The sequence below is a fragment of the Pieris brassicae genome, chromosome 9 (genome assembly GCF_905147105.1).
Source record: "Pieris brassicae chromosome 9, ilPieBrab1.1, whole genome shotgun sequence".
Taxonomy (NCBI): Eukaryota; Metazoa; Arthropoda; class Insecta; order Lepidoptera; family Pieridae; genus Pieris; species Pieris brassicae.
The window spans coordinates 11,513,913-11,528,062 of record NC_059673.1 but is presented as its reverse complement, the minus strand read 5'-3'; the positions used below and the strand labels follow the sequence as shown (position 1 = coordinate 11,528,062).

Genomic DNA, 14,150 nt, shown 5'->3' with positions numbered 1-14,150 from the left:
ATAGCAATGTTTATTGCAAAGTTCGCACCGTCTGTTTATGTTTTTAAATGTAAAACTGCTTTTGTATTTGGTCTTCCAGTAAGCTGTTGCTAAGATTTCTTTTTATCATAAAGATAAAATGTGTAAATCAACAGACTGCCATGAAAAAGGGCACCCAAGCAGGTAGATAAAAAGGTAGGCTAATACACTTCGCCTTTTAAATTCTGTTATTGAACTACAGTAAAGGCAAATCAAGACCTCAATGCAATTAATACTCGCACAGTCGCATGATCACCTTCAAGATCACCCTAAGAGTCAAGACCAAGAGGTCGTAGCGTCTATAGAAGGATGATGGTGAAAGGAGTGTTTCAACATCCCCATGTTTTTTTTTATCAAAAATGTATAAAGAAAACATCACAGAAAAAGTACCAATTTATTTCGCAATCTGAATTAAATACATAGATTTTTTAATTCTTTATGTACAATCTAAATTACAAGGCATATTTAATGACGAATGTTAACGTAAATCTTTTAGCCTTATGTTGGCCTTTAAATAAAACTTCCTTAAGAGATAAAATTTGTCATTTCGAGTGCTACAGCAGTTGTGATCAGAGAGTGCAGACATGATGACCACATATATGCCGTCAAAGAAGTTTTCTTTAAATGTGTAGTACAAATGATATACAACTGTCAGCTTTTTAGCATTATAATTTGGAATAAAATTATAATTACACTAATTTAAAGTTATTAAAATATGTTTCAAAGCATTAGCATAAAATGTGTATTAAAATACAGCACTATTTCTGTACAATAAATTCTCAACTTTCATTTTAAGACATCATTGGGTAGTGAAAGCAATTTAATCAACAGTTTCTCGTATAATCTCAATTTAACTTTAAGATTATACGTCATTAAAAAGATAACAACGATTTAAACTTTTACATCTAAATCTGAACACTAACTTATTTCTTTAATAAAGAAAACATTTCTTTGAAACTATTAAGTGTAAATTTATTTAAATCTATATTTACAATATTATTTATTATATAACGAATTATTTCTTATTTATAAAATGAATATTAAAACTCCTCCTATACACCCATACATACGATACCATTGACAGTGAATATTATATTTTTTCCTATATTCGGGCGCACTCTTATTTTTAACACAAAATATGCCTAAAATATTTAACATATATAATGCTAAAGCTAATATAATATATATTATAGTTTAGTTAATGCTTACATAACAACAAAAACACACACAATAGTTAAATTTAAAATTGATTGTAATGTTTGACTTCCGGAAGTTTTGTAATATTTTACCTCGTCCTGAGTAGGGGGCGAGTAAGAAGCCTCTGAAATAAGCTTACTAGGACAAGGTAATAAATCTTTAGGAATGTCCAGTAGTTTTTTACGGTATTCGATTTTTAAATCTAAATCTGTGTCCTGATCTTGTAAAGTGTCGTCATATTCTTCGAAGTCGTCTTCATCGTAGGTTCTGTCGGTCTTAGCAATTACTTTGTTCGGTTCGTTCTTTTGGGTTTTAAAGTTGATCAAGTTGGTTTTTAGTTTGTTATCCATGATACAGTTCAGGCGGTTGAGAGAGGCTCGGACGCGTTTGCTTCTAGTCTCATCACGGAGTTTGTGCAGCCAGGATAGTCGACAGTCACAGGTTAGCTTGTTACCTGTGAATAAATTGTAGTAGTTAAAAAAATAACATAAATGTAAGAGATCCCTGTACCTTTAATAAAGTGCTCATTTGTCTCTTTTCATCGCAGCACAAACATGATTTGACAGAAATAGACGAAGGATTATGTATGTTAAAAGAGTGCAAATCACATTGCTTTAGTTTTAATGATGACGCCTTTTAAATTACTATTAAGCACGTGCAGTATTGTGCGTGTATGATAACAGCGTGCCATAACAACGATAACGATGAAGATCGAATACAGTCCCAGTAACAAAACTAGTATGCCATTCTTGACCCAATACTGATAACACCAGAAAGTATAAAAGATCACCGTGCGGTCACCAAGTGTCATTATGATAAATAAGCGACAGAGGCAATTTAACTTGTGTAAATAACACAGTTCGTTTGACAGCTCAACATTTTTTATTGTGGAACCCGATACCCACTGAAGTATCTCCGAACAAATTCGACTTAGATTGTTTTATAATAAGTATGCTGTTGGACATTCCATGAGTCGTTCTGCGACAATGTACGTAGTAAGATTCTGATAACTAGTCCTCCCGTGTGGCCCTACATTAGTATGTTACGTAATGCATTTATGTAGCACTATAAAATCTTTATCACTAAATACTATAGTATCACCATTGTCCTTGCCCATGGTTAATTGTTATGTTAAATAAATATTTTAAGTAAAAAACACGTGTCAGGGTTCCCAGCACTTCACTTAAAAAATTAATTTTTAACAAACTTATAATACAGTATTTTTTAACTATTTTCAACACACGTTAGTGAATGAATGAGTGTTTGGGTGCATGTGAGCGAGTGAGTGTGTGTGACATGTAAGGTGTCATGATAACGGCTAAAGGACTCCATTTAGCCGTTATTTAGATTGTCGACCGTGAGTGGGTTGAAATTAAGCAGCTATTTAAGTCATTATAAACTTCAGTTAGTTAATTATACAAATCCTAAATAACCGATTTCATCTTAAGGCCATGTCAACTTCGCATTTATGAAGTTAACGATGTGTTCAAAGTCCTATATAACGATAAGTTAATGACTGTTTTTAAGATGTATATAATTTTCCCAGGTAAATGTATATTAGTACGTTTATTTTAATCTTAAATAACGGCTCATAACGGTCATTGAAAACCATTGTAAAATATATAACGAGTAACTAATAACCCTCTAGTCTATAAATAGTGTACAGAAATAAATAATGAACGCTGGTAATACATTAAATCATATCTGAAAATGCAAGTGCAGCCAGCAATTTTGCGGCGGCCATATCTTACGACACGAAATACACTCCATTAAAATGTCACTTGCTACATCTAATGGGACCACTTCCGTGGCTCAGTTGGTCACTAAGTTTATATGCGTAACAATGTATTGGTTATAAAGCTTTTCTTTCTAAAAATGCAGAGAAAACATGTGTTTTTCCCATTACTACGTTAAGGAGACTATTTTAATAGCCAAGTTTTACGGAAATATTTGTTGCGTAGAAGTAACAAATAACCTTGCAAGTATGGAGGCTAGTAAAATTACGGAAAATGTGTTTGTACATATTCTTGTGTGAGATTTCTTTCTCTTTTTCAAACACTTAATCTTGTTACCATGATAATAACATAACTATTTAATTGCCATGAAAGCGAATAGAATCGAATAATCGTCTAACATCTTTAACTTCTGGAAAGGTGGTTCAATAAGTTGGTCACTAAATGCCGAGCCCTATCTGATTCATATCTTTGATCATTTTAATTCCATATACTAGTAGGAGATCAGCCTTCTCCATGAAACATGTATTAATTTTTTTGGTTTTGAGACATGTCGGTTCGTGATGATTTTCTTCACGTTCATAACATCTCATCATTTTTTTTAATAGTTAAGTGATATCGCCACCTACCACCTACCACCGCGAGTACGTTGCCGGCCTTGTAAGAATTGATACGGCCTTTTCTTGAAGAACCCGTAGTCGAATTGGTTCGGATATACTTCAGTCGTCAACTACTTTCACATAGTGATGGTACGCGGCAAAAACTGCCTTAAAAAACGCCCAGTTGTGGAATGACGGACGTCGAGATGGTACGGGCGGAATTTCGTATTCTGCCTCGACGTCCGATGATGAAACTCGGCTACGGTATTAAATCTAACAACACTCTGCATGATAAATGCAGTAGAAGATGCAGAGTGATCCCACATCTCTATGCAACGCCAAGAGATCAAGCCGGTAAGGTAAGGTAAGGTAGGGTGAACTTAATGTCCGCACTTAGACGCGTAGTCGGTCCGTTGTGCGTAAAAGCCCTGGCTAATTTAGCCAGCCTAACTCCTTCCAAAAATTAAAAAAAAAATCAAAATTCTTTATTTGTTCAGATATATGTACAATACAACTCAGATAGAGGCCTCCCTAGTAAGTCAGAGACCTGTGACAGGGAAGCTTCGCTCTTCTTTAAATTTACAAAGTTTAATCAACCAACACAATTGGTTTAAAAAATAAAAATAAATAAATAAAAATAAACAAATATATGAATATATTATGATGACTATGTAATGTGTTTGTGAAAGACGAAACAAATGTGTGCGCGTGTTGCATGAAAAGATGGATTAAGGAAAAAATTATATTAGATGATTTAACATTGCTTCTGTTTTGTTGTAGTTAAGTGTACCGAGCCAATGGTTTAAAGTTATTTTACATTTATGGTATGTAAGATTATGAAAGCTAAGGGTTTTGTTTAAACTATTATAGAGATAGGCTGAGCGATTGTTGTATTGCTTACGTGCAAAGATTGTCTTGCAAATTGTGTAGCTTATTATATTATGTTGGGTCCTTTTTTGAGGTGTGTCTGTTTTATGTGGAGAGGTTGCGTATCTCCTAAGGACACAACGGAGAATATAGAGCTGGCGTATGGTCAGTAGTTTGCAAGACTTGTACAACTCTTCAGTTGGAAAACTTTTTTAGTAACATTATTTTTATAATTGCTCTCTGAGCTCTTTCAAGTGAACTAGACTAAAGCTAGAACTGTGGGTTTCGCACAACCACCCCACACTATGATACAGTAGGTGATAACAGATTGAACTAATGTTTTATACACGGTATATATGATGTTTGGTTCCGCTACATGACGTAGATTGCAAAAAATCCAGCTTAACCTATGTATCCTTTTTATTACTGCATCAACATGGGCGTGCCAGTTTAGATTTTGGTCAATAATCACACCTAAGTATTTAATCTGTTTCACCCTAAGCAGCGTGTCACAGCCGCAGTCTTCACTACAATTGCAATTTAGTTTGTGTAATTTTATGTTAAGATTGGAGGGGAGTTGGCTCTTATCACGTATAGCAAAAGTTATGAAGTTAGTTTTAGATGGATTAATAGTTAGCTGACTGCTGGTTAAGTGCGCGTTAAGTTTGTGAAGATCCGCTTCAGCGTTTTTATAAGTTTCCTCCCATGTATCCCCATAAAAAGTTAGTGCCATGTCATCAGCATAACAAGTGATGATACCTTTATTGATTTTGGTATTACACATTTCATTGACATATATCAAGAACAGCGTTGGCCCTAAAACCGAACCCTGAGAGACGCCGAGAAGCACAGAAGTCTCCCGGGCACTTTACAGGCTTCGCGGAGCGACCTCACTGTTCCGAGGATTTTTGTACGTTGATTAGCCACAGCCTCGCATTCCAGGACTACGTGGGTGACTGATTCCTCTGCGCTGAAACAGCCTCTGCACAAGGGGCTGTCTGTCGCGCCTAGGACGAAAAGATGTTTATTAAGGAGACATTGGCCCGTGATTGTCCCGATCATTGTTTTCAGATTGGTTCTGTTCAGGTTTAGAAGTTGCTTAGTAAGTTGCGGCTTCACAGCCGGCAGAGCCATTTTGGACTGTTTGCAATCTACACTTCGCGACCATCGTTGATTCTGAAGTTCAGCGGATCTCTGGCGAATCCAGGTTCGAACTAGCGAGAAGGGCAAGGGGAGGAGCGGATGCGGGCCAGCAGGCATCACACCAGAGCCTCTTCTCGCAAGCTCGTCGGCAGCATCGTTGCCGAGAGAGCCACTGTGTCCCTTTATCCACTGTAAGGTAACTCTATTTTTTAGAGCTATTGCCTCCAGTGCTTCGTAATACTCCAGTATTAATTTACTGTTTGTGTTTTCGTTACCGAGCGCCATCAGCACGGATGCACTGTCGGATATGAGCTTAATGCAAAAGTCATTAACTCCTATCCGCTGTACGGCTCTGGCTGCTTCGGTTAGAGCGACACATTCACATTGGAAAATTGTGCTTTGTGTGCCCAGAGGTAGGTGTATTTTGATGTTGAGATCAAAGGAGAAAATACCAGCGCCTGAGCCACACCCTGTTTTTGAACCATCAGTGTATATACGTAGCTCATTCAGGGGCAACTGATCCTGCTCCTCTTCTCTCAGTTGTATAAGATATTTCTTGTTGAATATTAGTTGGTTAGTGATTCTGTCACATGGTGCAGCTATAAGAGGTTGGTACTCTATTGCCCCGTTTAGAATCACTGTGTGTGAACTGTAGTGGTTTTCTCCCCATAGATCCAATACCACCGCTCGGAGAGGGATTGGTCATCAACGATTCCAACCGCTCTTCGTTGGATACGGTCAAGTGGAAGGAGCTGGTACTGGGGAGCCCCCACCCAGAGGTGAGATATGGGGTTGAATTTGCGCTTTATACAGTTGTAAGCGTTGTAACTGTCTTGCCTTGCTAAGCACACCAAGCTTATTGAAGGCTAATTTAGCCTTTCACACTAAATGACCGCGAAACTGAACGTCATTCGCTATGGTAACTCCAAGTATTCCGATGCTGGCTGTAGCTTTGAGAAGTGTGTCTTCGAAGAGAGCAGTAGCTAGGAAGGGTGTTTTTTTACGGATAACGCGCATATTTGTGTCTTTTTGTGGTTAATTTGGACTAGATTTAGTCTATACCAACCCGAGACTCAGACTTCAGACACAAGTTTATTCCGGTACTCATCGACAATCTGCCCGGCCAGTATAAAGAGTATCTCCAGTGCTGTCATCTGCATAGCAATGAATGTTACATAGTTGTGACATATCATTGATATGCTCAGAGAAGGACCGCACGAAATGCGAGTACAATAAAATTTATGAATAATATTATAAAAAATTTAAATCGCCTTTACCGAATTTCTATAAAAGGATACCATAACTGTGCCAACATAGGCGTGATATGCAAAAAACGCTGCGTTTTTCGAGTCTATTTTATTATTTCGGCTTAAAGCAAATACAAATATATAGAACCTACTTTTTCGTACTAATTTTTTTTTGCGTTGATATAATATTTTAAAGATAATTCAAAATTCTCATTAAATTTTCTCTTCGCTACATTATTAGGCAAATGATTAGATGTAATTAACACAACTTGTATAGGTAGTTAAGTTGTTCAAACGTAGGTAGTTGTTGAAAGTTAATAAGGAACGTAGGGGCGTGCGTCCTGAGCAGTTAAGTTTCTAACTTTGGGTAACTAACTTCTGATGTAATTAAACGCAACATTTTGAACACCTCCAATAATTTATAAATGTTATGAATAATTTAACTAATTAGTTGTCTTTAATTTCGTCTATAATGCATATTTGTGTATAGAAACTTAAAGATTTGAATAAAAAGATTTTGCAATGCCTTCTGAAATGAATGCTTTCATTTATCTGGCCGTTGCCTTCGCCTTGTATGTCTCTGTAGATATTTTATAATGATAATTAGATAATCTACCAAAGAAAAGAGTGTATCCACAAATGGATATGAGCATGACCTCAAAGTAGATAGTAACCCGTTGGCTGCTATATTACTCTGGAGTCCCTCTTATTAGATTTATTCGTTACCTTAAATCTATCTAAATTATTTGCTATTATACTAAGAACTGATCTTAATCTATAAACTAATTAACATAACAAATATATGTAGTACATCAAAGAAAAATAAATAACTTTAAAGAGAATGACGAAAGAAAACTCACCGTCAAGAGAGATTAACGCATAATTCGATTTCATATTATCTATAACGTTCCTCAACGTCTCGTGTTTTAATGTTTCCAAGTTATTGTTTCGTAAATCCAAAATACTCAACTTTTGTATATCATCAAACACTCCGTCATCCAGCGTCGCTAACTTGTTATTGGCTAAGGAAAGTTTCTTAAGTTGTGTCAAGCCACCAAAACCTCTTTCCGAAATGAACTTTATTTCATTCCCATCTAAATAAAGTTCATGAAGACCCCAAAGTTCTGCGAACGCAAGATCGCCTATCATACTCAATTTATTATTTCGCATATCCAAAGTAATCAAATTAGATAGCCCCTGGAAATTCTCTCTGATTACAACAGTCAACAAATTATTATTCAAGTCAAGTTTGATTAAATTGTTCAAATGCTTAAAACATCCGTCGTGTAAAACTTCTATTGTATTCTTTGAAAGATAAAGTCTTTGTAAATTAGGTAAGATGTAGAATACATCTTTTGTTATCTCCGAAATCTGGTTCTCTACAAGACTCACATTCACCAACATAATTAAATGAGCGAATGACATCTTCTCTAATTTCGCAATTTTATTTTTATGCAGCGTTATTTCCCTTAGCGTCGTTGAATTTGTGAATGCAAAGGATGGTATACTGTATATGTTTGCGTACTGAATATTTAAGTATTGCAAATGATCCAATCGTACAATAACTTTGGCTGGAATAAATGTGAGGCCACCATCCGTCCTCACATTGAACGTTAGCCGTTCAATTTTCGGTTGAGAATAAAAGTTGGACCAGAAGGGGTCATCTTCTGCAATGCCACCATTAAAAACCCAACAGTCAGCTTTCGTTGCTGTTTTTATTTTTATACTTTCGCAATAGCAATGCACTTTTGATGCTCTGTCTTGAATATCGCAAATATTAACGAAATGCGAATAAGGGGACTTTTCGGATTTCCATCTGCGTTTATCATTTTGACGACTCTCAGTGAGATTTATTTCGACTGTTGCGAAAGCTATCATTAGGATCAGATACTTTAAGCCCATCTTTATTTCCACTCACATTGGGTCCTCTTTTATCTGAAACAAAGAAGTTATATTGAGATCTCGTTTAGCTTAACATGGTGAAAGATACATTATGTACCAAAGTTTTATGACACAATCTGTACTTTGCTTACTGTACTTTGTTTGTTTTTAGTAAAAATGGCAGAATTTATCATTGATAACATATTCATAATTAACTAATAATTCAATTTTCTATTTGGATATATTTTTGGATAATTCATTTTCAGGATTCTTCTGCCTTCCAACACAATAGATTATTTCGCCCAAAATTGTACACATTTTTAAAATTCTATAGTAACCATTTAGCGTAGAAGGATTTACTTGATACATTAATATTTCTGTGATGATTCAGATTGTATATTCGTGTATATTGTATATTGTGTGTATTAAAAATTCTTTATAAAATATATAGACATAACATTTGTTACTAAAAAAAAAACACAAACCCAACAAATAATATTAAAAAAAAATAGAAAGAAAGAAACTAATAAGGAATACATCAGTGCGCGTTATGGATTAGACGTGTTCCACGGCGCTGGTCAATATGCCAGAGACCACAACAGTTAGTTTGCGCCTCAAAAATGGTAAATAATGTAGTAATAATAATAGTAAAAATTTGCAGTGTAAGTGAAGAAGTCTTGGAAGAATTTGTGTGTATAAAATTTAAATATAAGAATATATTTTAGCCGTAGTTGGCACCAACAACTCGTACCAACTTTTACCTTTAGAATATAACATAGCATAAGCAAGAAGGGGAATGTGTCGTATGCTTATACATATTCCAATCTCAGAAGCAGGTGCATTTCTCTACAATACATTGCAGCCTCTTGACAGTTAAATTTTGTTACACTAGATATTAGTTGTATATTACGTATTTTATGAAAATACATGTATATTAATTTTGATTATACGACATTATTCGTGCGTTGCCACTAGATTTTTTTTGTGAATTAAACATATTAGGAATTGTCCACAACTGAGAGTTTCTTAAGGCAGTTTTTATAACGCATCACCACTGTGTGGAACCAGCGTCCCACTGAAGTATTTTCTAACCGATTCGACTTAGCGTCCTTCAAGAAACGTACTTGCGAGCCTTCGGGCAATGTGAGTGTCCATGGGCGATATCACTTAACATCAGATGAGCCTCCTGCTAGCTTGCCTCCTATTTCGTAAAACACTCTATTTCTTAAAGAAAAAAATCTGTTCGATATTTCTAGCTTTGCGTTGCTACCGACATAAATGTATATTGGGTGAAATAAGTTTTTTCATGTATAAAGTAAAACAAAACGGTTTATAAAATCAGACGGATAAGTATATATCTTACAGATATTTGCTATTTATCAATAATGCCGCATGAGGGAGACACCCTTAAAATTGAGTGATTATGGGGCCTATGGTACCTTGGTAACAGTTACTTCAATTTGATGGCTGAAGCTACACTATTAAAGCTGAAAAGTCACTAAATTCAACGAATCTTCTTTTCGTGGCAAAAACTCCACATGAACAAAGTCATGTGCATCGCGTATAAGCAACAAAAAACCGTAAATTTATTTTTCACGAACAGAAAATGTTGAATACATTTCTCTCTCTGACAGTGTCTACTCTAATCCCTATTATTTATCGAAGTTAAGGAGCCTCTCGAGTCATTTATTATTTGTTACAGATAGGAAATATTGATAAGAACAAAGTAAGCGTATCTTTTAGCGGGGCACGTAAACATAACTGAAAGGTATTATTTATTAAAATTTCTCGAAAGAAAACTCGTAAAAATATTGAGATTATGAGTGTGTGTCCTCGTGAAGTTTGCAAGTTTAGCTCATATTACTCCGCGTTTTTATTACGTCTTTATAGAAGTTCAAACAATATGTTTGATTCTTACATTTTTATACGCTTTGAAGTATTAACGAGCCTTTATTGTAACTTTTGACTTCAATTTAGCCTGTGATTGTTGAAGTTGAGAAGTAATTACTGAATAAAACTGTGGTGTGCCTTTATTACAAAAGTTTCTAAATGGTGTAAAGATTTACATAAAAGATATGAAGCCAAATAAAGAGAGATTTATAAAGGGCTTTGATAGGTTTCCTGTTAACAATATTCTTTGTTGACAATGGTATAGAATTTATATTAAATTTGGCATTTACATAGTAATGGATAAAGTATACAATGTAGCTACGAATAGCCTCTAAACATATACAGTAGCCGCATGAATCTATCATTACACTATTATACTGGTAATCCCTCAAAGGCCGGTCCACTAAAATGTGTGTCCATAAGCTGTGTTGACTACCCTTTTTGGGTGTTGCCACGTTGATAGAAAAGAAACCCTTATTTAGAAGTGAAGATTCCATTAGCCATCTAACATATTAAGATGGCCACGTAATTAAACACTAATCGAGCAGTGTTGCCTTCAGTCAAGGTCGAAGGTTCGATTCCCGGCAGTGCCAGTTATTTTAAGGCTGATCGTCTACTTGCCTATTAGAAAAAAACTTCATCAAACAAATACAGAAAACCGAATCCCATATCTAAAAGGTACGCGTTAGTGGTTATTATTATATTACATTACGCCATTTCCTATACCAAAATTTGTTAATATGAGAAATATAATATACAAACGATTACCTTATGTATCTTGATCATGGTTAAGGTAAATTTTTTACTTGTCAGTTTAACTATATCGTCACAAACTCGGTAACCGTTGTAAATAATAAACAGTACAAAAGGGGTTTACAGAGTGGACTAATTAAGTAATTAAGCTTAATTGCCCATATGACAGGATGCTGGCGCGACAAAAGATTTGGATGTGGCAATGACGTTTATGTCCTCTTACTAAATTTGATGTTAAGATTAATTTATTAGCTTCGAAGGGTGATAAAAGCGAAAGTGTAAAATGATTTTAAGGCTGTAATAGCTTTGGTGTATCAATTGCTTATATTAAATTATATTTGCACATCTGAAACTCGTAAAATGTACATAATATTATTTATAATTAAAAAAGACATGGTGACGAAACATAATCATTAGGCAGACAGGTTGCAAAAGGTTTGGGAAGGCTAAGGAATTAATGTGAAATATTTTTGCTATAAATTATTTTACAATATGTTTAAGGAAGTATATATATTAAAGTATACAAGTTACTATATTCATCTCAATCGAAATCCAAATCAGACGGAAGTCTTAGAAACTGTAATGTGTTCACGATAACATAAATATACTATAATATTATAAACCAATCCTATTTAGACCGTATTATAATTCTTAATTAAACATTAATTAACCTGATTAAACAGCCAGCACGTGTTTCTAAGTATTATTTTCGCCTGACCCTACATAATACTATCAAAGGACCCATAAATTAATGGGACTAGTTAGTCATAAACTCGCTAGGTTCATTAAATACTTTGCGAGCGTTCAACTCTCTAATGAACCCCAGTGTAACAGTTAAATATGATTTTATTAACTTTTTTATTGTAGAACTCTCAGGGTTGCCACAATACGGATGATCTTATTTACAAATTAGAGCGATATTTTTTTTAAACGTATGTAAATGCGTGCGTGTACGCATTATAAAGTATAATTCCTACGCTTCAAAATATTAATACTTAAGAAATAATATAAAACTAATATACAATAATAAATTTACCCTTTGGTTACTGTGGCATTTAGATGCTGATACGTGAAAAAAGCATTTTTTTGGTTCATAGAACCGAGGGCAAAAGACAGGAGGTTCACCGCTCTTAAGTGATATGGACACTCTCAATGTGTGGGCTCAAATTGCCATGTTTTAAGCTTCGATTTCTCCGGTACTTCTAAATAAGCGTGATTGCAGAAGGATATAATTTTTTTAAATGAAATAGTACATAAAAAAGTACCATAGTAATAAGTACCAAATCAAACGGCATATAAATAAAGTCCATAATGTAACATGTCTTTACCTATTCATAAAAAGTAACTGAGTCAAATTGTCAACGCTTTCACTTATGTTCTTCTGATTTAACTCTTTCTGTAAAATTTAAAACGAGAATCAGACTGATTTAATATTTATAAGGGAGTTACTTTTTAAGTCAATTACTAATAATACATCGACAACATAAGCGTAAAAAAGACATTAAAAGCGATTTATTGATTAACTATCCACCGAGCAGTAATCGCAATATCCGATATTATATAAATTATTTGAATGATAATATATATAAGATAAATTGTTTTTGACTTCCAACTTTGACTACAGTATTATATCTTATAAGATGTCGGTTACAGGTAACGTAAAAAATTGTTTCAGTGGCCCTAAGTTTCATTATTACAACGAAATGTAAATTGTTGCTTCGCCATTTTTGCTTGTTCGTAGCTAATTTCTTAATTATTGCTGTGTTCAGAAAATAATGCTTAATTTCGTTACAAGTTTACGAGTATGAATGGAGCCATAAAGTTTGTAATTTACTGTTTTACTGTTAGTTAATCATATTTCATATGCGTTAACTTCATTATTTCATTTATAACTGATGACTTTATTACTAAAGGAATTTAAATAATTATAACACTCGTAATACCACAGAATCATAGAGAATATATTTTATAAAAAATGTATAGTTCTTTATTAGTTCGTAATTTTTAGTTAGTGATTTAGTAGATAGTCATTTTTTATTAGTTGTACAACAACATTAACATCAAAGCCAGTTATTATCGGCATCCTGGCTTAATAATGCATTAAAGTACCATTCGTTTTCAGAACAGTATGGGGCTAGTGGCTTAAGCGTGCAACTGTCAACTCGCAATGCTTTGGTTGGTGGTTCACCAATAGATTTTTTATTATATTTTTTTTGGCGCAACTAAGACTTCTTAACATTAGCTCAAACGGTGAAGGAAAACATCGTGAGGAAACCGGTTTGCCTTAGACCAAAAAAAATCGACGGCGTGTGTCAGGCACAGAAGACTGATCACCTACTTGCCTATTCGATTTACAAATGATCATGAAACAGATACAGAAATCTGAGGCCCAGACCTAAAAAGGCTGTAGCGCCATTGATTTTTTTAAGAATTTTTCCTATGGTGAATACATAAATGTATGTAAAACAATTGTATAAAGAATGTGTCGGATGGCTGAACTTGTTGACGCTATTTATTTGAAAGAATACGATGATGACAAAAAAAACGCGATTGGAGGCCACAACCACAGCGCCACTGAATTATTATGATTGTTTTTAGATTATTCGAATAACCAAATCGCAAAACTATCATTTTTTAAATATTATAACAAAACAACCAATAAATTATTTCTGGTACGAGTAACGAATACACATTAAAATAAAACATTCTAAACGGATAGAAATGCGAAATTATCACATTAACCACTTGACGTGAATAGCTAGTTCCGCTATAATACGTATCGATAGGGACTAGGTTTTATGTGTTAAATTAAAAAATCATTA

General features: G+C 34.3%; 1 protein-coding gene across 1 annotated transcript in view; it reads right to left on the bottom strand.

Moving 5' to 3' along the window:
• Positions 1–422: 422 nt before the first annotated feature.
• LOC123714515 (connectin-like) overlaps positions 423–14,150 on the bottom strand; it is a 29,920-nt gene continuing 16,192 nt past the window's right edge. The window contains exons 2-3 of the mRNA XM_045668787.1: positions 7,665–8,739; positions 423–1,669 (exon numbers count right to left, since the gene is read on the bottom strand). Of these exons, the coding sequence (XP_045524743.1) occupies positions 1,224–1,669; positions 7,665–8,706 (1,488 nt within the window). The 5' untranslated portion in view covers positions 8,707–8,739 and the 3' untranslated portion in view covers positions 423–1,223. The remainder of the gene's footprint in view (positions 1,670–7,664; positions 8,740–14,150) is intronic.